At 40.4% G+C, this 27,963-nt stretch overlaps 1 protein-coding gene, 1 long non-coding RNA gene and 1 pseudogene across 6 annotated transcripts; 1 reads left to right on the top strand and 2 right to left on the bottom strand.

Moving 5' to 3' along the window:
- The first annotated feature begins 73 nt into the window (after positions 1–73).
- LOC149691920 (proton myo-inositol cotransporter-like) lies at positions 74–22,357 on the top strand. Of its 4 annotated transcripts, none has more exons than XR_016383540.1 (10): positions 74–916; positions 18,439–18,807; positions 18,876–18,990; positions 19,059–19,222; positions 19,304–19,418; positions 19,481–19,872; positions 19,942–20,101; positions 20,371–20,479; positions 20,820–20,948; positions 22,119–22,357. XR_016383540.1 is itself a non-coding variant. In XM_089869392.1 (9 exons), the coding sequence occupies exons 1-9, from the start codon at positions 502–504 to the stop codon at positions 20,892–20,894; spliced, it is 1,914 nt and encodes a 637-aa protein (XP_089725518.1). In that variant the 5' UTR covers positions 76–501; the 3' UTR covers positions 20,895–22,357. The 4 variants fall into 4 exon arrangements, 2 of the variants coding, with proteins under 2 accessions (XP_089725518.1, XP_089725519.1); XR_016383539.1 differs by having other exon boundaries at positions 76–916; positions 20,820–21,910; XM_089869392.1 differs by having other exon boundaries at positions 76–916; positions 20,820–22,357.
- A 167-nt stretch (positions 22,358–22,524) lies between these two features.
- LOC149691919 (SHC-transforming protein 1 pseudogene) lies at positions 22,525–26,041 on the bottom strand (annotated as a pseudogene). The gene is made up of 2 exons (XR_016383541.1): positions 25,882–26,041; positions 22,525–24,498 (listed from the first exon to the last, which is right to left on the bottom strand). The product of XR_016383541.1 is annotated as an SHC-transforming protein 1 pseudogene (transcript).
- A 438-nt stretch (positions 26,042–26,479) lies between these two features.
- On the bottom strand, positions 26,480–27,909 carry LOC149691918 (uncharacterized). Its single transcript, XR_016383543.1, has 3 exons — positions 27,395–27,909; positions 27,145–27,322; positions 26,480–27,059 (listed from the first exon to the last, which is right to left on the bottom strand). It is a non-coding gene; the product is annotated as an uncharacterized LOC149691918 (long non-coding RNA).
- Positions 27,910–27,963: the final 54 nt, after the last annotated feature.

Below are 27,963 nucleotides of genomic sequence, written 5' to 3'. Positions count from 1 at the left end.
AAACGCGTTTTACAAGTTAGAGGCTTCTACAAAGTTCAAGGCTAATTATCCATTTGTTTTTACTTTAATTAACGGTACCTTTACCTAATTACTTTTAGAAAGTAGAACGCGCGGTGATAATGAACGAAACAATAATTATCATAGATAGGCCTAGGAAGATGTTTTACGCAACAAACAATTTTGATTAAACGGGAGAGAAATATGATTGTAAAAAATGCGGGACACAGCCGGCAAAGGCGCCGACGCAGTTGTAACTTAAGCAATTGCATATCGTCATAGCAATAGATAGATCGACCCCGAGGAACAAAAAGTACACTTTTCATCGACGTTTCGCGTTGCCTCTCTTCATTCTAAGGCCGAACTCCAGTCGGGCGGGAAGTCAGTTAAGTTCTCGCGCCGTTTTTGCCTTACCACGAGAAACTCGGAATCCGAAACCACTAAATTATTATGATCAAGGCGTTAAAATAATTTAATTAAGATAAGTAATTAAATCGAGCAATCATGCACGGTGGCATTATTGACAGTCCAAGCTCCGAACGTCAAAATATCCTACAGTCAACAGGATCGTTAAGTAATGTCAAAACGAAAAGACCATTCTATATCTATGTGGTGACAATTTTGTCAGCCGTTGGTGGTTTCTTGTTTGGTTACGATACTGGTGTCGTCAGCGGAGCTATGATCTTAATTAAGGACACCTTTTCACTGAGTTCCACGTGGCAGGAGTTAATTGTCAGCGCGACAGTTGGTTTGGCCTGGCTATTTTCCTTGCTGACCGGTTACATGGCCGATATATTTGGACGAAAACCAGTTATATTATTGGCCAGTTTCGTCTTCACCGCCGGAGCCATTCTTATGGGAGTAGCCGTGGATAAGTACATGTTACTTGGAGGACGAATCATCGTTGGAGCCGGAATTGGTAAATTACTTTTAATTATTTTATCTATGGTTGAAAGGTCAATCATAGGGCGCGATTTAATTGTTATACGTATTGCGTATAACGAAGCTCGTGAGTTATTTTAGTTAGGTAGGTGTAAGGAATGTTAGTTCTATATTTTTTATCCCGCTTTAGTAAGTCACCAGATAAGAACTTGTTTTGCCAAGTTTTTTGTTTTTTAATTTTCTAAGTTTATTCTTATCATTTAGTTTGAAATCGAATCCTATTTAAGTTTTGGGGGAAGTATTAGTAATGTCTATAAAATTCCGTAAAATCAGAAGTATATAATACTTCTCTTCGAGAGAAGTGTACCACATAGCGAGGTAATTATAACATGATTCTTCCCAACATCATTTTAAATTTATTATAGCAAGGTTAATTACTAAACCGAATCACATACGCGATAAATAGTTCCCTCGTCATTACTATATTAGCGCTTAAATATTTGCCAAGGTGCGCTTGTGCATTGATTTTTGTCCCACGTCAAGACAATTAATCAAGGTTTGTGGGTTGAATCCTGGGAATTTAGTACCACCAAACGGTTATAGAATTCACCCTAGCACGGTGCGATGCCCATCTGAAGTTTGCTGAGCGGGACAGCAAACAAAAAGGGGGTGAGACTGGGAAGAATCATGTTACAGAACTAAAGTATAAAGAGGATACAGAGTGTCATCCTTCTTCTATTATCCCCTTCTGATAAAATGCAGCTCTCGGTTACATTTTCTTTCTTTTTTTTTTTTCGACTTAGTCCACGCTTTAACGATTATTTAATCGGAAAACGCGCGTTTAGCTTATAACATTAATTAAGAACAACCGTCCCAGAACCGAACTTGACTCTACTGTCAAACTACGCTTTAATATAACCCCAATTACGTTAGAAATACATTATCTCCGTATCGCCAACGCTGCAAAGTAACAAAGTATTGAGATCGTGTTCCCACGTCACGCCTTTTTCTTTCCATTCCGAAAAACTGCTTGATTTAAATATGTTTTACGATATTAAGGGGAGGTTATATCTAGAATTATTAAAGATATATTTATTTGTTGTAAAGTTCAAAGGTTATATCGTATACGTCACAATAATATCATGGCTTTAAATCCTGTTGTTGATGTATTAACCTTGTTTCGTTTTTGTAAAACTTAATAATAATAATACCAAAAACAGAAACAACTGGTTTCATTGGGAGCTGATCAAATCAAAAATACTATTTTCATTTCGTTATTTATTGTTAGATTCAATGTCATAAGTTGGGAGTTATTTACGTTAACAACTTTTGGACGCGACCTTGCTCTTAAAACCAAAAAACTGACGTTTTGTGACCTTATTAGTTTGTTTTTGTTCATGATATTCTCGTAATTCATGAAGGAAACTAGGTGGTTTCGAACTTGTAGGTCATTTACCAGTTGTAACAACTCAATGAATAATTATTTATGTAGCCAAATTAATTATTTGACCTATTTTCGATGTTACAGTACTTGTTCTACTTTATTTGTAAACGAAATACCTGAGCTTAATTTTTTTTAATAGATTATTAAATTGTTAAGCCTAATTTAAGCCTAGCAAAGAAGTCTCCGTGTTTTAAAATACAATAAAAAATTCCCTTCTAGAGTTAACGGTTAACGCCCACCTCTGTAATCTTTTATCTTTGAAAACTATCTCTTATCTTGATTTTAAATGGAAAATTTAAAGTACTCAAGTCATCCTCACCGCACGAGAATTTTATCATTTTTATCTTGAAGAAAATTCGCCAAGGCTTATGGAAATGATCTAATTATAATTAAATATAAGCTTAATTATGGAGCTATTGATTTCAGACTAGCCACAAAGTATTAAACTTGAGTGGAAACTTTCTTTCCTTCTTTCATCAGGGTTAGTGTTCTCTTATCAATTTATGTACATGACTAATTCGCTTAGATAAGAAGTAGAAATTCGGAGATCGAGTTCTTTAGTTTACATTGACATTGAAGAGCTATTTCTGGAGCTACCATGAATGGATTCATTAATTTCTTATTAGAGTGGACAGTTTTAATTAAGAAAAAGAAAACCTTACGCTAATTAACTTCGTTAAACTATTAATTAGCGAGGTTTTATGTTGAAGGGTGAACTCGAAAAGGCACTTATAGACTAGGCGTAGACAAAAACAAACAAATTTTGAAACTAAGTACTTAGGTCTCCGGTGTTAGGGATTCATTACCAGGTCAAATATTGACCCATGCAGGAAATGGAGCGTAACCTTTGACCTTTTATATTTGTACGAACGTCTTGTTTCTCTATATGTATACGTCTATATTTTTGACATATCCTATTGGATTTGTTTACGGTTTCCAGTCTCTTCTGACCTATTCTTTGTTAGTTTGTGTTCTGGATCAAGGAATAATAGACATAAGTTCATAAGATATGTTCCTCCATAAGTTTGTCACTGGTTACAAACTGGAGCTTGTCATGAAGTGACGTAGGTCATAGATTCTAGGTAAAGTGACGCCTGGTGAGGGGCAGTCAAAGGCTTTGTACAGACTAATTAGGTAGATGGACTGCAAAACTAACCGAGTGTAGTCAATTCTCAAACTAGCTCTCATCAAGTCTCTAGCATGACGAAGTATAGGTAGTGTCTTACTTATGGAACATATCACTTATAAACTTATGATAATAGACATTATTCCTTAAGGTATGGATGGTTTTAGCCGTGATTTCTTTCGAGACGGCTTCTCCATTTTGATGAAATAAAAGTCTAGACTCCACGCACGGAGAATAAAAATTGAATAGCATTCCGTTGAATCATTCATGAACCTCGGGTTCCGACTAAAAATCTGTTCTTCCCGTAAATCCCAGAATCTGTAACTATAGCCTAATAATGTCCAACTGGGACCACCACCACCACCTTCGTTATCTTAACAGGAGGGCATGTCCCTTACAAATTCAACCAACACCTTTTTCTATCCTTACTTTTTACCTCTAAATTTTATACCCTAGTCCCTAAAATTTTGTGTTTATTACAGTTTTATGTTGTTCTATCACTTTAAACATAAGTTTATAAGATATGTTTCATAAATATGACACTACCTATACTTCGTAATGTAGTGCAAGAGACAGCTCGAGCTAGTTCCGAGAACGATAAGCAAGAATTGAAGTACTACACTCGGTTAGTTTTGCAGTCCATCTTAATATTTAGTCTGTACTAAGCCTTTGACAGGTCCTCACCAGGCGTCTTCGCTTTACCTCGAATCTATGACATACGTCACTTCATGACAAGCTTCAGTTTGTAAGCAGTGACAAACTTATGGAACAAATCTTATAAACCTATGTTTAAATTTAATGTCCTTTCTCTCGAAGCCAGTTTGTTTGAGGTAACTAAGCCTTGCTAGAACCGAAAAATAAGTTAAAAATAACACAAGAAACAATGATTATCTTTATCAAACTGAACATATATGATATTGAATTTGATTATCTGTGATTCATCCTTTCCGCAGAGTAGTTTAACTTACTTTCACGGGGGGGGGGGGGAGGTTTACTGGTCTTTGAGACATCGTAGCTCATGATTACTTAAGACAGCTGTATCTATTCTCAACGTCAACGTCCCCCATTGTCTTTGAGTCGCTAGAAATATACCATATTTTTTCCAATAAGTAAATACGTTTCTCCATTGTAATTTTGGGTATTTCCAAGCGACTCAAGGGCAGTATAGTCCCTTAAAAGAAAGATATACACCGGTCCTTTTTTTCATCGAAGGTGAATTTTCCGAAAAACCTCGGAACAGTACGTACGAAAAATCTGACAACTATATTTGGTTTTATTTCCAACTGGGAAAAGGAATGACACAAAGTAGAGCTAGATTTTTACGTAACCTTGTTTTTTTCAAGTTATATGTTAGCTTGTTAAAGTCGCAAAAGTACGCAGATGTTCTACACTTTCGCGTGTATGCATATTTGTCAGCCTTGAACGTAGGTGTTCAGATTAAAATTGCACATGCGATGAACTTATATTTTAAAACAAAATTAAGCCCTGAACTAACAATTGTTTTTAAAACTTTTAGAAAGATTTTAGTGAAGTTTTTGACAATGATATGATTTTATCTCAAAAGAACGTTTTTGAAATGATTTCGTTTCTTTTACCACGCCAGGCTGTACTTCTACAAAATATAAGCCACGCTAAGCCTATTTTTTGCAACAGCTGTACAAAAATAATATGATAGTTTATAGACACAACATTTCACAAGTAAAGGGTTTGGGATTTTTCCCGTAATACAGACAGCGCTGTTGTGTTAAATAAAGCCGTTTTAAAATCTTTATTGGTTCCCCCACTCCTTAGTTGGAGCATGGATGAAGAATGCGCGTGAGGAAATTTGTTTTCACGCTATAGGATCGGCAACTCCCTATCTCTAACGACAGCTTATTCTGTATATACTCTGTTACAACATCGGTTGTCAGCACGGGCAAACCTAGGTCTCTATGTAACGTTACTTTGTACGTGCTGTCAAGAGACCAAAAAACTTCAGGATCTTCAGGATTTTAATATCCGCGAGTTTTTCGTCTCTTGACAGCACGTACAAAGCTAGGTTACATAGAGACCTAGCTTTGCGCGTGCTGACAACCGATGTTGTAACAGAGTATATACAGAATAAGCTGTCGCTCGAGATAGGGAGTTGCCGATCCTGTAGAGTGAAAACAAATTTCCTCACGCGCATTCTTCATCCATGGTTGGAGGGTAAACATTCGGGCCTAACCATCTAAATTAGGCTTAAGATTTCCCAGTCAGCTAAATCTCTCGACCTTTGATTAATGTTTACTTCCCTACTGAACCAGATTTCTTAATTATACATTAAAAATAGGTCATTAAATAATCTTAACTAAAATAATTTCAAAGTAAATGGCGCCGCGTGGAGATTAGGCTTAAGGTAAACACTTGGATAATTAACCGCGCCAGTCCTTGAATTCTGTTTGAGTTGTACAGAACTATAATTAGAATGCTAATATAAATTAGGCTTAACAATATAGCTAGAGGTATAAGTTCATAAGATATGTTCCATAAGTTTGTCACTGGTTACAAACTATAGCTTGTCATGAAGTGACGTAGGTCATAGATTCGAGATAAAGCGACGCCTGGTGAGGCGCTGTCAAAGGCTTAGTACAGACTAAATAGGAGAAGATGGAAGTCCTGCAAAATTAACCGAATGTAGTCTGCAATTCTCGCTTGTCGTTCTCGAACTAGCTCTCACTTGTAAGTCTCTAGCAATACTGGGTATAGGTAGTGTCATACTTATGGAACATATCTTATAAACTTATGCTAAAGGTGATAGGACTTGCCTTCCTATTGGTCTACAACTAATCCTAGCGTAAAAGGAACCAATGAGGCGAGGGGAATCAATGGCTATACGATAATTAGTGAAATTGCGGATCACGAACTGAGATTTTCTCCCAGACAACGGGGAAGCTGGAATTACAATATTAATACGCGATTTTTAAGGAAGATAATGCAGGTATTAGATCCGCGCTTCAAAGTTTAAATCCCGAGTAATACCTCATCCGTATGACTAGATTCCCCCGTCTCCTTAGGGACCCATTATTAAACTACAAAATTATATATTTGAAGCATTATTCGTATCAGATATAGCGAGTGCTCTCAAAATTATTACGTATTAAATAGACACTTGAACTTTGAAAGCAACAATTCCCTAAGAGTAAAGCGTAGTACAAAGATACCAAATACTTAATTTGAGGTCAGTAAAAATGCCTGGTAGCGTATGATCCATTGTCAAACGATGTGTTTGTTTTCCCTCCTATTACTTTCCTTGTTCAGTCATTCTTGAAAAATTTTCTAAAAATAGCTCCTTGCCCCTTCTCCATTGTTATATCTTTCCCGAAATAAAACTAGTCCAGAAGCGGTAGCCGCTATCAGCTGACTGACTTACGATGTCCGGAAACTTTTATTGAACCACTTTGTATTGATTGTTATTACGTTGTAGGTGCTCGTTGTCCAAGGTAAACAAAACTGACGCTATCAAAACAATCAAGGGAAGGAGGGCTATAATACTTACGTGTTTGTATCGCCCCTTTATTTCTATACAGGGAAATATATTTCAGGCTAATGTCCGACATATCGTCCTTAATTCAAGCTAGGCCTTGGTGTTACACTTATCACGTGGTATCTTTGCGATGTGTTAAGTCTTTTGCTAAATGAAACCTACGTTAACCGCCCACGATGTAATTCTAGCAATTCTCAGGATTTTGTTTGTTCAAAGTAGGCTTACAGAATGATTTGATGTTAGTTTTTATCAGGAAAGTTCAAATGTTGTGGAGTTTCCATTAAAACCTGTTTAAACTACTTCCATAGAAAGTGCCGAGTCATCTTTTAAATTAGGCCTAGGAAAATTCGAATGTTTTTAAAATAGGCCTATCAAAGAATTTATCAATCAAAACTCTCAAGTAGTTTTCAATTAGGCTTAGGAAAATTGGAATGTGTTTTAAAATAGGCCTATCAAAGAATTGATCAATAAAAACTTTCGAGTAGTTTTCAATTAGGCTTGGACAATAATTATTCTCTATCATCGAAAGCTAGGCCTAAATTGGTTGGGGTGAAAACTTTCAGTCTCTCCCTTTTTATCTTGAAAGAAAGTTCAGAGTTGAAAGAAGCAAAGAATGTCCGAAACAAAGGCACCTTTTAGGGTTAGGGACTTTGCAGTATTATTATTTTTTTCCTTTCATCATCCACACTCTACAAACTAGCTAAGCCTAATGCTAGTAGCCTAAAAACCTTGAATGACTTTCGGTTACATTGTCCCAGACATCTTGAGTTTTTAGAAAAAGCGGGAAGTCATTTATTTCCTTTGGGGACTCCTTAAGCCTTGGCTGGTTAAATCAAAGGAAGCGAATTTTAGGCTTAGCAATTTAGTTGGTTGGGATTTGAAGTCTTTGAGAAGCATTTGGGGTGGAGGTCCCACTCGTCAAATTGAAGTGGAATGGGCAGGCTGTCCAATAAACTGGACTCCCAAGAAAGTTTATTTTTAAAGACCTTGGGTTTTATTTCTAGCAAACTTTTATTTCAAAGTTTGTTCTTGGTGACCAAGAGTTACTTATATATATAGAAGTAAATTCTGTCTGCGTTCACACTTTCAAACAATTTTAATTGCCACAAAATCGCTAGTTAACTAGTAGTGTGAACACGATCTTTGAGGGTTGTTTTTTTTATTTTCTCGAATATTGTTGTCTCTCATAACTTATTCGTTATTTCTTTCTTGAAGTTGATGAGAAGAGACTAGAAGACACATATTCCTATAGCTTGTAAAGAATTCTTACAGGGCTGTATTTTTTTCTTATACAATTGGTTGGTTGTCTTGGTTACGACGTGGGAGACTACGTTTTAGGCCTATTTTATTTATCTAATAGAAGCACGGTCGAAACTCAATCTATAAAAAGCCTTTTTCTGAGCGAATTCGATACTTTAACTTATTGAACCAAACACTCCAAGATTCATTTCATTCTCTAGTCTGTGGAACTGCAGAAAACGTGGATGAATTTAATTTAATTTAATCTAATCACTATTTTTTAAACCATTAATTCATATTTTATTAAAAAAATTTATTTGGAAATTTGGTTGAATGCATACATTGGTGTATTGCGGGTGATACCTTTACAGGGGCCCGTAGAAATAGCATTGGTGGGTTTACCCCTAAATGCTGGCTTCCAAATTCATTTCAATCTCTAGTCTGTGGAATTGCAGAAAACGTAGATGAATTTAATTTAATTACTATTTTTTAGATCATTAATTCATCATATTCTATTGAAAATATTTAATTTTTGAAATTCGGTTTTACGCGTACACCGGTGTATTGCGGGTGATACATTTACAGGGGCCCATAGAGTTCAACCATCGTGCCCACGTTTTTGTCTCAAAAATCGGCGTATTCTCCAACACCTCTGTAAGTGTTTAACTGTGACTCTGTCGCGTTTATGATTTTAAAACTATTTCGTCCATAACCATAATTAGTCTGCCATATTCGATAAGTTTAACTAAGGCGGCCCCTAGTTTGTTTTACGCCGTTAAGGGTTAGCGGAGTGTGTTTGTTTTACGGGAAGTGCGGCCTCCACGGTGGGGCTTAATGCACCCGTATACATCACGAGGGTTTAGCTCACGACTCGATTGATTTAATTGCCGTATCATACGATTAATTAACGTACTTAACACCGCCCTCTACCTGGGTATTCGCCGGTACTTTCTTGACTTCATCAGCCGGCCGAGATCGCCTCGCTACCGGCCGCCCGCGTTTTCGGATCCTCGTCCGCCATATTTCTCCCGTGCTCGAGCACGTTGCCCTTGGTTAAGGCCCAAGATACCAGTCCGTGGAAAGTTTCGCTAGCCCCCCCCCTGGTCTCTAAGATAACACAATGGTGAAAGACGAGGCTGCACACCTGCGCGACCAGTTGAAATCGAACTTTGGAAAACTCACTGTAAAGGACTCGTTGAAGCGCGGAGGGGGCGAAACTTACACTCTCTCCCCGAAGCACTCTCAAGTTAACCTGTCGAAAGCCCGGGAAAAACGGGAGTCCAAACGTGCCTCTCAACGAAACCAAACAGGCAATGATGACAGCACTTCGGACGGCGACCTCGCCGATCAGGAGCGCGCTTCCCCCCCGCCTCCGCTACGGGACCTCTCGGCCCCACCTGCCGTGACCCTCGACGCGATCCGGGACCTGCTTCAAACGGAACTGCAAGCCTTTAAAAAATCAAAGGAGGACGATGATAACGCCATCTTGGCCAAGATAAATGAACTAGGGAAAAAACAAACCGCCCTCCAAACGCAAATTGCCTCAACCTTTCAGTCCATTAAAAGTGACATAATGAAGGACGTGCGAGCGGAGCTGGTGTCCACTGCCAACGCCGTAGCCGTCCTACAAAAAGGACAAGCGGCCCAACTCAGCACTGCTCGGGCGACTACTGACAGTGTCTCCGCTATGACACACTCCGTCGCGGATCTCCAGACCAAACTGACGGGGTTCGAAATGGATCTTCACCGCCTGAAGTCTGAGATCGCCTCCACCATCTCGAGCCAGCCTGCGTCAGTCGACACGTCCAAAAATCTTATCGTATTCGGTCTGAAATCATCCGCCATGGACACCCCGGCCACCGCTGGTTCCTGGCTCCGCACACACCTCTCGCTGGCCTCTAAACAACCTGTGCAAATAGAGGCCACATCTCGCTTTGGCAGGCGACCCGAGATAAGCCGACAACCAGTTAAGGTCACTTTTGTCACTGCGGCTGATCGCGATGCCGTCCTTGACGCCACCAAAGAGCCTTGGGCTGCCGTGCCAGACGTCGACGTAGACGGGCGGATTAAGATAGTTGCGGATCGCACTGAACTCCAACGCCTCCGCCTCCAGGTCCGTCGCCTCACTTCACATGTCCCGCGAAACAAGACAACCAAAGCGCCGCCGCCCCTCCCTAGTCGTGAGGACGCTCGCCCCGACGCCCTGCCGGACGCAACGGCCGCCGCAGCTCATACTCCTGCGCCAGCCGCTGGTTCGTCCCCCTCAGGCCCGCCATCGAAGACCAAAAAAAACCGCCGGCGGGGCTCGAACTCTCGGGCCCCACAGTCCCAGTCCTAATCCCGTGCCGTCCAGCGTTCCCCCCTGACATTCGACCACATCCAGTCCCTTCCGCCCCCAGTGTCCCTTCCGCCAAGCGCCGTAAGAAAGTGAAACGTGGTAAAAGGCCTTCTAAACGGGCTCCAGCGAGCCACCGTATGGGGTTTATTAACATGCAGGGCGGTCGCGGTGCTACGAAGTGGCAGGAACTGGCCCATATTATGGATCGGGACCGGATTGATATCATGGCGGTAGCGGAAACGCATTTGCGTGATGGTGAGACTCCCCCGGTATCGGAGGGGCTCCATTGGACTGGCCTCAACAGAATCCAGGGTGATAAACGCGGAGGGGGGATAGGCTTCCTATCGTCCTCCGCTGAGGTTACAGTACTCAAGCGCTGTTGTGAACATCTTTGGGTGACCACGCCCACGACGCCGCCGCTCAACGTCGCGGTGGTCTATGGTAGCTCTGGTAGATCACAGGAGGTCTATCAGAAAAATGCGTCGATCTATTCCTGTCTCGCGTCAGATATCGCGGCTATGGACCCGAACCAAAGACTCTGCGTGGTGGGTGACTTCAATGGTCACATCGTGGAACTACCTCGCGAAGACGCTACTGGGCTTCACTACGAAGAAAACGCTAGCGGAGCGCTCCTAAAGACCTTCGCCGCTGACACGGGTCTGGTCATAGGCAACCTCTCCTCGTTGTGTAGAGGGCGATATACGTGGCAAGGACCAGTATCGCGCACGGCGGTGGACTTTGCGCTCTACTCGCCATCCCTCGCCTCCCTCCTCGTGAGCTTCATCATCGACGAAGATGGTCACCTCAGCATCGGTAGCGACCACAACGCGTTGGTTCTGGAGTGGAGGAACGATCCCAAACCCCCGCCTCCCGTTTTGCCCGACCCCGAGGTTGTCACCCCGGACCGCTATACCTGGGACTTCCAGGATGACAGAGCGATGGTAGCGTTCTCGTCCTACATGGAGACTCGTGCTATCGCCGGCCTCCCCACCTACGATACTTTTACCGCGGCTTTATTCGACGGTATGAACCTACACCTGCGCAGGAAGAAGCTATCGGCCCGACCGCACAAAGGTCACACACCGAAAAGGTGGTGGGATCAGGATGTTAAGGACGCGATCCTAACGCGGAAACAGCGCAACAAAAGCCATAGACTCTCGGTCCGTGCTCATGAGCCGGTCCAGGTGACGCGGAAAAAATGGCTAGCTTACCAGGATGCTCGCCAGTCTACAAAGCGTTTGATCCAAGACAAGATTAGGGAAACACATCGCAGGACTGAAAGAGCAATACTCGCAGCGGGACGTGACAAGGGCCGAAAATTCTGGCGTCACCTCAAGCGGCTCCGTAGTCAGGGCAAACGATTATCTACACAGCTAAAGGGGATAAAAACAAAGCAAGGTGCCATCCTAACGGCCCGCCAGGACATAATCCTCCGCATAGTCGAATATGTCCAGGACCTGGAAGCTGAGCTGCTTGCTCCACCCGGCAGCGGGCCAGGGTCTCAGGGACATACCCCGTCCCCACCTTCGTTCCCGACTCCATCTTCGGACCTCTGTGACGCGTTTGATATTGCGGAACTTCGCCATGTCCTCCTCCAGTTGAAATCTGGTAAGGCCGCGGGCCCCGATGGCGTCTACACCGAACCGCTAAAAGCACTTGGGCCAGCAGCCGCTTTCGCACTTCTCACCATTATCAACTCCATGAGGGCAGAGAACGTAGTCCCTGCGTCCTGGCTGCGCGCCCGAGTCTCTCTCATATTCAAAGGGAAGTCCAAGGACGAGGCCGACCTCGCTTCCTACCGCCCAATCGCTGTGTCATCCATCCTCTACAAGATGTATGCCCTCCTGCTGAAAAACCGGCTAAGCCCTTTCCTTGAAACCGGCCACCTCTTGGAGGAAGCCCAGGGCGGTTTTCGCCCCGACCGTCGCCTTGCCGACAGCCTTTTCGTTGTCACACAGTTAGTAGATCTGGCCCAACGGGCAGGTACTCCGCTCGAAGTCGTCTTTCTCGACATCCAAAAGGCGTACGATAGCGTGGACAGAACGCGTCTGTGGGCGACTCTCGCTACGAAAGGCATTCCGCCCGCGTTTATAGAGGAGATCCGGCGCCTATACACGGGGTCGTCGTATGAGTATACGCTGCATGGCTGCACCACCGCGCCCATTCCCAGTCTCGTTGGCCTTCGTCAGGGCTGCCCCCTCTCGCCTCTTCTGTTCCTGGTATACATTGATCGGTTGGTGGCTAGTCTTATCCATCTCAAATGTGGCGCAACGTTACCGGCTGTGGGGAACGGGGAGGCGATTATCATCTCCTGCGTCCTGTACGCTGATGATATCGTTCTCTTCGCGAACTCCCCCCGCGACATGCAAGCCCTCCTGGACGCCTGCAGTTCCTTTGCCTTGGAGACAGGCCTTCGGTTTAGCCGTGAAAAGTCTAACTCTATGGCTTTCTGTCGACTAGTCCAGCACCCCGGCTACGTTCTTCAAGGCTTCCGGGTCCCAGAGGTGGACGAATACGCTTATCTGGGGGTAGTGCTAACCAATGTCGGCAACTACCTGTCCAAGGCCGCCAACGTGCTCGCACAGAAGTGTAACCGCCTCCGCTGGTCCGTCCGCAACCTTGCGGAAGGGTCCTACAATAAATACTCCGTCGGTCGAACCTTATGGAAATCCGTTGCAGTCCCGGCCCTCACTCATGGAAATGAGGTACTTTGTTACCCCAAATCGGTGGGTGATACCTTGGAGCGTACCCAATCGATGGTTGGCAAAACGGCACTAAACGCGGGTTCGATGGCGGCTTACGCGGCAATCCAAGGGGAAATGGGCTGGAGCTCCATGGAGGCCAGAGAAGCTCGTTCCAAACTCAGGTACCTCGGCCGCCTAAAGTTCCTCCCCCAGGACAGATTGGCCAAACAAGTGTACGAGTCCATTCGTGCTAACGGTCTAGAGACCGCATGGACTTTCCGCGTCGCGGCGTTGGATAGAAAATATGGGGTCGGCACCGCTAGGGGTGAAGCAACATCCTATGCTACCTGGGCCAGCCAAGTCGACGGGGAAACAACCGAGCACGCTGAACGGACGTGGCGCTCCGCAATCTCCGCCAAGCAAAGCCTACGGCACTACGGGGCTAAAGCGCTTCCCTCCGTGGAGGCCTGCTATGATGGCTCTCACGGAGGAGGCCTCCTTTTCCAGGCACGGACGGGGTCCCTGCTTACGGGTGTCCGCCGCGCCGACTTCGGCGATTACCAGCGCACCTGTCGCCTCTGTGGTCTCCAGGACGAAGATGTCTTTCACGTCTTAATGGCGTGTCCAGAGACATGTGCCTCCCCCGCGACTTCCGATTGGCGACATGTCAATCGTGGTAGCCCGTTGGAAGTCGTCCTAGGTCTGGAGGGCTCCGTGTGGGACCACGACGCCGTTCGGGCCATCCTCACGACCTGGTGGACCAAAAATGAAGCCTGGCGACGCGCCCACCCTGACTCGTCCATACCACATTATCTGGACCGATAGGTCTCAAGACTTCCGTCCCCCGCTGCCACCACAAACATTTGCGCATTTTGTTGGACTTATTAACTTCTGCTGCGCTCCCCCAATTGTAGGGAGCCGCCCTGTTTCAAAAGGGCGTACCATTGTACGGCGAACAATTAAACCTGTAAACCTGTAAACCTGGTGGGTTTACCCCTAAATGTTGGCTTCCATATTTAATTCGTTTAAAGTTACGATTTTCGGGAAATAAAGGGGGGCGTGGTTTAGAAACTATATAACATATGTCCCTTAGTATAGAATATTGGTGTTGAGACTAACTCTATCGAAATAAAGCTGGGATTTAAAAGGATTTTCTTTGGATTTTTGAACCCCGAAATCCTTTTAAAAATATATTTTTATCTGCGGCTGTTTTTCTCTTAAGGCCTTTTTTATGACGTAACTACGTCATCGTATAAAATTTTTCTCTTGGGAAAAAACTGCCTACAAACACAACGAGTTTTGTTTTTGCACTTCTTTTTTATAAATATATATATTTTCTTCCATCCTTTCTTGACAACGTCAAAACAGAATATAACGAAATTCAGCTATTTTTGCATGTTTTTCATGTATTTTTTATTAACATCAGCCTTTATTGTATCAAGAAGTGATATCTAGTTTACTAGGGAGAAGGTATAAATTCGCCACATTTCTAGCTTTATCTCCAGTCCAAACGTAGGTCCGGAGTTAATCCCTGCCTCTAAATTACAACCAGCTTCTCATTGGTTCTTGAAAACTCGCGTCAGCGCGACGCGAATGACGAAAATTACGTATTTTCCGACTGAGGAGAGGCGAAATAGCCCGGCCTCCTTTTACGTCCCCCTTGTATTTTGAAAGGGGGGCTGGGACTATACGCGCGAATACTTAGGCATCTTACACCTTCTCCCTAATAAACTAGATATCACTTCTTGATTGTACGTAAGAGCTTGGGGACTATTTATGAATATTTTAAAACTTTGGAATGCGTATTAAATATTTGTATCTTTTTGGGGGGGGGAAACCTCGCTTAAAACTCCCACGCGTAAGAGACATTATTAAGTGTACTGGGTATAGGATATTTTTCAAAACTTTATTTACTGGAGCCCTGATTGTCGTAGATACAAGTATAAATTTATGATGTCTCAAAGCTTGGGTTCGCGATCCCGCTGTGAGAAACATCATTTTCTATTGAAAGCTTAATATCTCGAGTAAATTTTGACGTAGATTCAAGTTTTTAGTATCATTAGATAGATAATAATTTAGTCTATCATACTCTCAAAGGATTTTTTTATAAGTATTTCTGAACAATGGCTATGATGTCCTAAAGTTGGGGTTCGCGATCCCCTTTTAACTAACCTCCTTTTCTATTGAAAGCTTAAAATCTCGAGAACTTTTAGACGTAGATTCAAGTATTTAGTATCACTAGATAGATAATAATTTAGTCTATCATACTCTCAAAGGATTTTCTTATAAGTATTTCTGAACAATAGTTATAATGTCCTGAAGTTGGGGTTCGCGATCTCAATGTATGGAACATCCTTTTCTATTGAAAGCCCAATAATATCTCGAGTACCTTTTGACGTAGATTCAAGTATTTAGTATTATTAGATTGACAATAATTTAGTCTATCATACTCTCACGGGTTATTATTAGAAGTATTTCTAAACAATAGCTATGATGTCCTAAAGTTGGGGTTCGCGATCGCCTTGATGGAAACATCCTTCTCTATTGAAAGCCCAATATCTAGAGTACCATTTGACGTATTTAAGTATTTAGTGTCACTAAATAGAGAATAAGTTACCCAATCACGCGTTCCAAGGATTTCCCCGAAATAATTTCTAAAATTAAGTTACGATGGCTCAAAGTTGGGGCTCGCGATCCACATGAAAAATAAAAGGATATTTTTTCTCAGGGCCAAATGAGTTTATTCCCTTTGGCAATATTCCTCTACACTCAACGCTATAATCGAAGTTCTTAAACCTTTCATCAGTTTTTGCTACGGTCAGCGTTTGAAAGTCTTTTTCTCTTTTTCATCCCTTTATCATCTGAAGTTTCCAAGCAGAAGTTTCCCTTACTTATCTCTATACTTGGAATCTCTCTTCCCTCGAAGGTTCAGCGCAACCAAGGGCTACAGGCGACCTATTTCCCTCTATAGATGGCAGTAATTCCTACTTACAACTCCATTCTATTCCTAGTACAAAGGTTCATAGAGAAAACCAAAAAGTGTACTTCCTTAGTTCCTTCACAGTTCCCAGCAGTCTCGGAAATAGTACACTTCCTCTGGTCATGCAAAAACCAGTTTATTAATTGCTTGGACCAGTTTCTAAATTCGTGAAGTGGGGGTTACTGGTACTTGGGACCAGTTTATTAATTGGTAATCTACACTAACCAATCAGAGAAGAGTTGTTTTTATTTTTAGGTCAAAGGTTTATTGAAATAGACTATATAGCGGTGATGCAAAAGTTAATCCTTGGTACTACTTAAGGGGTCTATTCACTAAGGTTCCTTGTGCTACGGTCGTGAAGGTAACCATACGCAGAGGGGGGGTTGACACTATTCTGAGAGCTAAAGGGTGTTTCTCATATTACACGACTCGATGTAGTATACTTTTTGTTTTCACTCATGTACTTTTGCTAGTACGATAGATTTCAATCCGATAGAATTTTTCCCTTTCTCTCGCGTCATTAAGTCTATTTCCATATTTATAACTACGCACGGAACTACCTCGCTTCCGCTTCCACTTTTTTGCGTAACAAAAAACGCTGACAAAGGAAATAAACTTTTACGACCATTAAGAGAAACATATAGGCCTTTTAAATACAACCGCGTGGTAAATGCGTCACGCGTTTTACACAAGCGGGATGAGATAAAACAACGAACGAAAATTCAGACTGTTCTTCCCGAATGGATCGAACTTCGCACACACACACTTCCGTTCCCAGAAGATGAAAGCTTAAGAACTCGGGTCGGGTCAAAGGTCATGATTGATCTGATTATCTTCCCGAGAAAGGTCAGATACTAACGCGTCTTCGATAAATAACATATCCGTAACTAAATAAACATAATAGAAATTATATACAGCGTACAATTAATTGGATTAATAAAAATTATCTAATCACTTCTTGTATGTACATATTGGGAAGCCAAATACGTTTTCAAATTCAAGCTATGGCTTAATACAGGAAACTAGCTTCCCTTTTTCATGACCAAATAATTTACATAAATGCACTTACGAATTAACAAAACGACCTTTTGGCAAAAATTGTCCAAAGAAGGTTGGTGTTTTGCGTGTAGGAAATTAATTAATTGTCCGTTTTATAGCTTACTCATTATAATATTTCCCAGAAGGACATTCAAGTGAAAATGAAACGCTTTATAATAAATTTTATTTAAGCTACCACAAGTTTATTATAAAAATGGATGTTTCATCCTAACTTTAGAAGCGTTTCATAAAATAACACGCGAACACGCTCTAGTTGCTTTTAAAGAGGAACGAGTGCAACATTAAATAATTATAAATTTCTATACTGGAATTGTAAAGGGTTGGCGCAAGATGTTACCTTCCTGCAGAGCCTAACACTGTTGAAGTCACGGAGCTGCCACTTCCCCATGTTCCTCGGCTGTTAAAAATAGAACCTTTTTAGAAATTAATATAACTTTTGATTTAATTTTTATACTGAAAATGGGTTTTCTTCCTTTTTCAAAAGCAAAGCTTAAAATTTTTATTTTTTATTTCTTTTACTTAGTTCTTGATTAACTTTACTTGGATTGGTTCTAAGAGATGAAACTCTCTTAGGGCATATAGAGTAAAAGAAACTAAAGATGTGAAGTGCGGCTTTTAGTTTCTATGGATCGTAATGGCCGCAATAAGACAAAGAAAGGTAGTATACCTTTGCAGAGACGGGCTTATAACTTGAAATGTAATTAGGAAGTTATACAGCTAAAAGTACTTCGGTCTTCGGGCACTTCTCTCAAAGGATATCCAATCAGAGATATTTATTGATTCGTAGGCGTTTCGTGATAAAAGTAAAATTTACTTAGTGTTACGTACCAGTTGTGTTTTGATTTCAAATTAGCTATACATGGTGTTTCTGATAAGTCTGCCATAAATTAAAGGGTGCGTGTGAAGTGTCAAAGAACATGCATGGGGTCTACAACATTTAGTTACGGATTGATATAGGCTCCCAAACATTGATTGACCCCTAAAACAAGGTTATAGTCATACATGTGGAATATTTAGCAGCGTAGGCACACTTCTACACATTTAATAGTTGACACTTCTGCTAGATAAAGGTTCAATAAGGTTCTTAAATTGAAGACTGATATGTCTTACTCAACATGTGTGACTGTTTTCAACCCAAGAGCACGCAAGAAACACCCTGTACAGGTTCATGAATATCTTTCCAGGTATCGCTTCCACGAGCGTCCCAATGTACATCGGAGAAGTTGCACCGGCTGATATCAGAGGAAGTCTAGTGACACTAAACAATATCTGCATAGCCTGTGGCATGTTCATCGCCAGTCTCGTATGCGGGATCTTTAGCGAGGATCATGTTAACGGCTGGAGATACATGTTGGGTCTAGCTGCCGTCCCTTCTTTCCTACAGTTTTTTGGATTTCTGTTGATGCCCGAATCACCTCGATGGCTGATTAGTAAACTTAAGTACGAACAAGCCATTAAAGTCTTGAGGAGTATACGTGGAGCGACCGCCAACATTGAGATTGAGTTCGAAGCCATCAAGACTAATTGCGTAGAAGTTGAACGCGAACAACAAAGTATGGGCTAAAACTTTAAGTACTTCCGGTTATCATAAAAGGATTTAATTTGATGAATGTAATTGTAGCCGCGACAGGGACAATTCTTTTCCAAGTACTTAAGAATCCTGCTTTACGCCGGGCTTTGGTTTTGGGTTGTTTGTTGCAGATTTTTCAACAGATCTGTGGCATTAATACCGTCATGTTAGTATGATTTTCTTTTCGTAACTAACTTAGTTACAAGGTTGATAGTTCTTCTGGGGGTTTTATAGGTACTACAGCGCTACCATAATCCAAATGGCTGGATTCCATGATCCCTCAAAAGCTATATGGCTGTCCGCAGCCACGTCCGGTGTTAACTTTTTCGTGGGCTTTATTGGAATCTACTTGGTGGAACGTATTGGTAGACGTCCTCTCATCTTGGGTAGTATGGCCGGTAAGTTTCAGTGGAGTGCAGCATTCAGGCCAATATATCAGGTTATGTAACATTATGGTTGGTTAATGACTGTACTTATAGGAGTAATTGCCAGTTTGCTAATTCTCGCCGCGGGATTTCAAGTATCCGATATACACTCTCCCCATATCACATTCCGAGACGATGACGCTCTTGGATCCGCCTGTTACGCTTACGAGTAAGATACGTACGACCTCGATGGTCAGACCAAACATGTACTTACCTGACGTTATTATCTAGTAATTGCGCCAGTTGCGTAACCAATACGAAATGCGGTTATTGCTTCCTCGATACTGAGAATGAGCCCTACAACGGGACATGTTCTATGGTTAATACGGATGATATTGAGAAGGCGCTTTCGGGTCCCTGCAATGCTACCACTTTAGTGGCACCATTGACTTTCGCTCAATGGTGTCCGACCAATTTCGGCTGGCTTATCCTGTTGGGGTTGGTTTTGTACCTATTCTTCTTCTCACCTGGAATGGGACCAATGCCATGGACAATCAATGCCGAAATTTATCCACTGTGGGCCCGAAGCACTTGTTTCGCCGTTTCAACTTCTTTCAATTGGCTTTTTAACCTATTGGTAGCCATGACCTTCTTAACCCTAACCGAAAACATCACCAAATACGGTAAGTTTTCTTTACCATGAACGAACCGAGGCCTTAACAATTAATGACGTATCTTTCCCATCAACTCAGGAACATTCTACCTGTACACCGTCTTAGCTACCGTCGGCTGGATCACCTTCTATTGCATGGTACCAGAAACCAAGGGCAAATCTTTGGAGGAAGTTGAATCCCTGTTCGCTAACTCGTGGTGGAGGGACAGGACAACGACGGATCAAAATAAAGTCATACAGTATGTCCATATTAAGGGAATTAATCGTGCCACGACGGTCGATGATGACTCGGGGGAAGACAGTTGACCCTTTTGACCTTCTTAAGGTTCCCAAATTTTATTGGGAAGGGGGCGGGGGTGGGCGAAGCGTCACCTATATATTATTATTATTATTATTATTATTGTTGTCAACAAGCAAAATTTAATTTTATTTTTAATTAATTGAAGGATCTCTAAATGGTTTAGTTCCTCCCCGTTTTTAATTGGTTATTTTTTTGTTGTTCCTCAAGGCCTTTAGGTGATAGTGCGAAAGAGGAACTCTCTGTACCAATTGCAAATACCGTTCAGGGTCCTCCACCCGCTTACGGAGCCATTAATGATTCAGATAAACGCAACCAGGTTTAGCGCAACGCTTTTCTTTTCTTTTCTTTTCTTGCAACTCACTTTTTCTTTTTCTTTTTCTCTCTTTCTCTCTCTTTAATTTTAATTTTAAATTTAATTTAATTTAATTACGTTATTTATAATTTATATATAGGTATATATATATTTTTTTCCCTAATTTTTTTATATTAAAAGTTTATTTTTCAAATTATTTTTATTTGCGATTTTTAATTTTTAATTTTAATATTTTTTGCATGAAACGAGGTTTTGGGTTTTTGGGCTTTCTAGGTTTCATAGCCTTCTTTATTTAATTTCTTTCGCTAATTGCTTTTTTTTCTTTTCTATCTTAATTAAATAGCAAATTAAAAATATTAAGCTTCTTAATGATCGCAATGCTAACACGATAATCATTTGCGAAAACACCAAACTCTGAAATTAAAACTTATAACCAAAGAGTTTTATATATTTTTTTAATTTAGGATCGAACGTAAGACAATTTTATTATTTTGTATTATTTTTTTGGGGTGAAAATTATTTAAATTAACATGGAAAGTAAATTAAAACTAATTGGTAATCTTATTTAACTTAAATAAATAATGGTTATCGTAAAAGAGCCCGCCTGCCCGCTTAGGTAGCGTCTCTGATGCCGTTTTCCATTGTCTACTAGCAATCTGCTACCATGAAGCAATATTAAAGGAGACATAAATGTAATTAAGGCATTTTTAAGGAAACTTTTGTTCACACTCCAATAAAATAACTCCATGGAAAACGGCATAAGCATTGAAAATGTACGCAAGTCAAGTGAAGAAATTATAGCAGACGACTTTGTGAATTGTTGGTTTCCGGCTTTTCGCCAAGTCGTAGCAAGTCACGTGAACAAACTACTGCCACGGATGTGTATTGTAGAAGGAGTAGAGACTAGGCCTTTCAAAGAAGGCGTCCGTTTTCTTCTTTCCCGGCTTAATTCTTTGAATATTTTCCATATTATAATTAATATAAATAGAAATAATAGTAAAAATCAAAATTTAAATAAGATTTGCAAACCGTTGAGAAACTCCCGTCACCCAGACTCTGATACACAAAAGACCGAGGCTTAACCCTCCTGAACGTTCGTAGCTCGCGGCCATCTTTATTGTTTACATTGGCTCGCCTAGGTTTGGAGGGAGGGTCAAAATTCATACCCCCTTTTTATGGACAAATAAGGTCTAGCTTTTTTTAGTAGAGGGGAAGCTACGAGTCTCTACTCCTTCTACAATACAGCTCCGTGCTACTGCAGACGACTTTGTGAATGGCTGGTTTCCGGCTTTTCGCCAAGTCGTAGCGTTTGTTGTTTAGTAATCGTTACGGAAAAGGATTAGTTTTTAATCGTGTTGCATCAATAATTAATTGCGGATTAAATTGAACTAAAATGTGCTCAGTGAGATGCTACCTACGTGGGAAAATAATAAGGTAAATAGGCTTAAATTTTATTATAATATATGCGGTATTTACTGCGATTTTAAACGAGAGTACGAATTGACCAAGGGTTAAAGATTAAATCGGTTGGGCCTTTGGGAGATAAAACTATAAATAATTTTAAAGCTTTCCATGTTAAAATAATGTGGTGAAGGGCGAAGACAATTATAATCTCTGATAAATCTTCTACTTTTTATTTCAGAAAGATTAATTTTAACCATACACGTTCGGCTTAGCAGCTATTCCCCATTCCCCCTTTCCATACACTAAAAACCCTTGTTTTAATTTTACCAAGTGCCAAATTAAGTTTGTTTAAATTAAATTAAACCTTGGCTTATTCAAATTGGCTCCCTAACCCTCCCTACGGCGTAAATAAATTAAAATAATTAATGTATAACAAATCATAACACATAAATGTTAAATAAAACTGTACTAACTGTATTTGTTGTAAACACTAAATCCTTTGTCCAAAATAATGATGCCACTGAATGTACGCCATATTTAATTAACGCCGCTGAGTGTAAACTGTAAAGCCACTAATATTGAGAAAATAACATTAATTTTTCCATAACACGTTAGTTTTTTATTCATTTATGAAACATGAAAAATTCATCAAAATTCATGGTTTTATTTAAAAAATTCATCTAATAATTACAAATTACCTTCCATATACTTTTAGTATTTTAAATTACAAAAATATTTCGTCAATTGTTTTTCAATTATATCATAATTATATAGTACTGACAGTCCCCACCTTTGACTGTATTACGTTCTATAGGGAAATAACATGGGGTGCTATTAGTCTATACAAATGCAAGTAAATGCTTGGCACGCGATTCTAAATATAGGATTAATATTAATTGGCAGTGCAAGGGCGAAATAAATTACTTTAATTAAAGTTAATAGTGTTTAAAAATAATCATTTATTGAGATTCAAAGGCAAAAAAAAAATAATAGTTTCAAAGGGTTCCATTAGTAACAAATTTATTAACTGGACGTTTTAAAATCAAGGCACTTTCGGCTGATATAATTGGCAATCCATTATCGCAATGGTAATTGATCAAATGACTGACGCTTTCGAAAGTTCTATCCTTTGTTCTGACCACTCCTTCGGGGTCAACCAATAACAGGTGTTTTCTAACGCCATTTTGCATTCCGGTTAAAACGTACTGTCCAGGAGAGCCCAGAGATTCGCGTACTAAAAAATCGCCATCTTTTTTAACCAAAGCCTCGCTATCTTTTCGGCTAATGGTGCTGTGAAACCATTCCTCTTGGTTTAACGGAGTTTTAATCGAAGTACTCGAGTTTTGCGTCAATTTCGGAGTGGCCCCCGTTGAGTTAAATTTCTTGGAAGGCGGTGGCGGTAGGCTGGCAAATTGTTGAAACGGGACGCTCTTGTTTCCTCCCACAGTACTTGTATTTGAAGACGCGATTGCTTGAGTAAATGGTTGCATATCAAATGGATCTTTCGTCGTCGTCGTTGTATCTGGTTTCTTTTGTCGTTGTCCGTTTAACACTGAATCATTTGCGTAGTTATGCTCCGCCTCTTCTATTAAGGCTTTGGCCACGGCGCCCTGGGAATGGTTATTACCATGATGAGGTCCTCCCAGTAATTCCGTTGATAAGTCAATGAGGTTCCCAACAGGGACCTCTTTCTGTATTGTCGTTTCCTGTTGTCTAGTTTGATTCTTCTTTCGTTCCCTATTTTCTCGAGAATGACTTAAACTAGAAAATCCAGCTGGTAAAGGTGGTACCGGTGGTGGCGTATCAGGGGGTGCTTTCCCTGGTAAATCATTGTAATATTCAGGGTCGTTTCGTTTAAATCCATTCGAGGGCTTTGCTACTGTACTTCGACTTTTAGGCAATGTTCCTGTTGTGTTTTGAGTTTGAACGCCAGATAAGGAAGATTGGGTTAAAGGAACAGCAGATCCATGTAAAAATTCTTTGAACCGTAATTCAAATGCTTGTCCAATGGTGGTTATTACGTCTTGGGCTAAACCACCTCCACATTCCAGTATAAAACAAGCTCGACCATACCGACGATCTTTTGCAACGTATGCCACAAAATCTAAAGTATCAGCGTCGCCTCCTGATGCGAATGAAATGTTAGGCATCTCGTGTTTCGCGATAACTTCCCCCGATTCCAGGATAACCAGGTTTAAAAATCCGCTGGTGATGGTTAAAGTGATGTTAGAACCGGCGTGATCCATGTTGGGTGTTGTGGCCAACATTCTCAACACTCTTTTATCAACTTTTCGACGTTTGTCTGTTGTTTTAAGTCCAGCAACTTCGCATACTCTATTGATGCTCTCTTTAGCCACCATTGATCGCGTTTCGAAGTCTAGGCTTTTCATGGAAGTATTGACTTCGAGGCAACCAATGTAACGGACACCGTAGGCCATGCCACGGTCCATTATTAGATCATCTGGGTGGAGCCAACCTCTAGGAGGTTTGTGGATGAAACTACCAGTTTCTGCTAAGTTGTGATTGCCACTAGAACTGCCCAGTAATTGGGAGGTGGTCATTTCTGATTGTTGTTGCGAAGGGTCAGAGTTGTTATGACGTGGCATTTTAGTTTAAAGCTAGAATTATGAAGAAATTTCCCGCAAAAATTTCATTAAGAGGGTTAAAGGTTAAAAAATAACTAACTTTAAAGGAAAGGGGGGGGCTCCGTTGGTGACCCTTTAAGATGGATTTTCTACTACACAGTGGCTAAGCTTGGTAAAGGCTAGTTAAAGGGTCTCTAAAGAAGTCGGCGGACCGTTGGAATTTTTTTTTTTTGAAAACGTCGTTATTGACGTCACAATTCCGGGGGGGGGGTGAGCAAAACGAAAGTCTTTCCTTCTAGCAAACGCAGCGGGGGTCTCGCACTCTCGCGGGTCAGAACTGGGAAACGCCCAAGCAGAGCGGCACTCAACCAATCACAAGAGAGGGGAGGATGGGTCGGGTCAGATTTTTTTTTTAAAAATTCAATGGTCCGCCGAACTCTTTACAGTCCCTTTAAGACAAAGGCAGGGACTCATCAGACCTAATGCACTAGGTCTGATTGGTTCCTGCCTTTGGCAAGAAAAATTCGTGCCCAGAAGGTTTGCCAGGGTGATAATGGAGCCGCCTGTTGCTTTAAAGACATTTTCAGACGATACCACTTTTTGACCCATTTAGATGAGTCAACTTGAGTGAAGTAAACTACTTAGGACTTGTGAACAGAAGTTCAATTGCAAGTTGAACCACCAAATTTAACATTTATCACTGACTAGTTTTTGCTGACTCAATTTTTTGACCCATCTGATAGTTCAGTCAAAAGTTGTAGCGTCTGAATAGGCATTTAGACTTTTTGGTAGCTTTCTAAGTGTTTTGGGAGGAGTGGCTAAAAGTGGGCCTCTTTTTAGGGTAGAGATAGTAGAGATAAAGTAAAAAATAAAATAAAAATATTGTTCAAAGAGGCGACGATAAACCAGCTAATTAGCAATAATTGGGAAAAGTAACTATATTTTAAGGTAAAAACATACCCAATTTAGTAATATTTTGGAAAAGGGGGAAATTTATTCATTAGATAAACCTTGATAATAACAAAAACAGGCGCACATTTAGCCGCTCACGTTTTGCGAAGTTTATACTAGTTTTGGGCAACTTCAAAATTGTTCTATATAATAATATTATAATAACATAAAAGAAATTTTCTTATAATTTTAACACCTCAGCTATAAAACTAACTTTATTATACCAAAAAAAATGTAATAATGACTAACAGAAACACCGGATAAACAAAATATTAATATTTTAGATCAAAAATAGACCTAAACCAACTTTTCAAAAAGTTGTCAAAAGTTTTAAAAGTTCGCGAAAACTACAAACTTTACTTACAAACTGGCCAAGGCTTAGCGCGAATATAATGAACTCAAGTTTACTAGTTCATCAGTAACCCTCAGGCTTTAAAGTTAATAACAAAGACGTAAGTCGCTTACCTCTATAAATTAAATATAATCCGAGTTTGAATGAGTCAAGATTGCGTAATCCAAGCTTAGCTGACAGGTCTATTATGGTATCGCGTATGGCCAGATTTGGCCTACAACTACTCAGCATGACGCGCCTACACAGTGTAGGGGACCCCCTTTTTCCCGCGATTACAAAATATCAAACAAACAAAACCGGAAGTTTTTCCTTTGACGTCATCGAAATTCCAACCATTCCCCGCCACCATTTCCTGCCCCCACTCGGCAAGGATGCTAGACATATAAACCCCTGGAGTAGTTGTTAATAATTTGGTATATTTCCTGTATAAACTTAAACAACTCCCGTGTACATTGTATTTACCATCCATGGATTAAAAATATAAGCATCTTTTAGTGACAGGATAAACGGGTTTTTCTCTACATAAAAACGTAATATAACGTGTTTCACCTTTCAGTATTGTTTGACCCTATTCCTATTTTTCCGCGGGGCGAATTACACACGTAATTTTCATACCAAGAAACTGGATTACATGGAATTTAATTTAAGGCATTATCTCTTTAGGCAAAATTCGCTTGAAAACACATGATAGTTTAATTTTGACGTGGGGTTTGTTTAAATTAATTCATTTTGTTTTTGGAGGTTTTTGATCTAGTTTTTGACGTTTTGTTGTTAAAATTCATTGAAGCGAGACGTGTTTTTAGCAAGTTTTATTTTATTATCGGTGCATAAAATATATATTCTTGTATTTATTTTTTGACATGAATCTATTCTATTGTACTAAGAGAACAAACTCTAAAAACTTCTATTACAATATTCCTATTGCAATATTTTGGACGGAGTTTTATTGATAGAGAGCGCCTTACACTATTCATGGAAACATTTACACAATTAACAATTTATGGCATTTAGTTTTATAGAATTTCACGGATATGGAGTATTTGAATTTAACCCACGTTTAACTATATTACTATAAAATTACTGACAGCTGTTTACATCAAACACGCTACATTACTAAAGTTTGCTAAGGGCGTATCAAGTTTCAAACACTATTATTTGTATTGTTCCATTAGCTATTGGAGGAAGTACGTTGCCATGGTGATGCAGGGACAACATAGGTTACCATAGAAACTTGATTTTACGAAAATTCAATAATGGATTTATTAAATAATTAAGATCTAAATTATTAATCCTAAAAATATAATTTAATAAAATTAGATAAAAATATTAATTAACAAAATTACACTCTTGCAATTATAGAATTTACACAAACTTACTTTAAAATTTGATAAAATAATGTGCTGTAGTTGGTGCCTGACTTCTTATGAATTAGTTACTATTTTCTACTCATGAGTGACCCATGACTCATGACTGGCTCGACAAGAGCCAGCCAGGAGACATCCGTTATGGTTCACATCCCGAAAATATCTGCTGACTGTTAGAACGCAAAGAAACCTTGGCAAGCAAAGTTTAATAACTTACCTTAGGTTACGTCACATGATATTTTTTAATAACTTTGTGTCCTACCTGACAACCGGTAGATTGTTTACTTAAAGAGTCGCGCGGTAACCAAGGGTGGAGTCAACTACCGTGCTGGTGGTTGCATTATCCAATCTCTGTTCCGATACTCCCTCCTGATTGGAGGGAATTTCGCTAATTTGATTTTGATTAAAATTATGAGGGAAACTACAATAACGTTTATGCCAAAGTAATTTGATCCGATACTCAGCCCGAATTCTTTCTCGCATGAAACTTTGCCTCTGGGCGCTCATGAATCTATCGCTCATGTCGTTTACCAGGTGGCCAGAAACCCAAATGAATAGATAATTTCCTATTTCGCCTTTCTTGGGGGTCATCTTTAGTTTGTTGTTTTGGTCACTATGGAAACGCGCCCCATTTTCGCGCCTTTTCAAGCGTGAAATGACTCAAATGAGGGCCAGTAAAAATATTTCCAGGAAAAGGTTTTTAATGCTAGTCAACGCTAGTTTAATTTGGTTCCTAGTTAGTTTTATCGTTATTTCGATAAATAATAAGTGTTGAAATATATATAGGAAAAGTTTTGTGCTTCCCGCCATTTTTTGAATTTTATTGAAACT

The sequence above is a fragment of the Phalangium opilio genome, unplaced genomic scaffold (genome assembly GCF_054372755.1).
Source record: "Phalangium opilio isolate 3A_F unplaced genomic scaffold, DU_Popi_V2 ptg000025l_1, whole genome shotgun sequence".
NCBI classification, from domain to species: Eukaryota; Metazoa; Arthropoda; class Arachnida; order Opiliones; family Phalangiidae; genus Phalangium; species Phalangium opilio.
This window is presented reverse-complemented; position numbering and strand designations above follow the sequence as displayed.

Coding starts and splice junctions, on each gene's coding strand:
- LOC149691920 (XM_089869392.1), top strand. CDS start 502: ATGCACGGTGGCATTATTGACAGTCCAAGCTCCGAACGTCAAAATATC. Junction 19,223..19,303: donor CATCTTGGGTAGTATGGCCG/GTAAGTTTCAGT, acceptor CTGTACTTATAG/GAGTAATTGCCAGTTTGCTA. Junction 20,102..20,370: donor GATCAAAATAAAGTCATACA/GTATGTCCATAT, acceptor TTGTTCCTCAAG/GCCTTTAGGTGATAGTGCGA.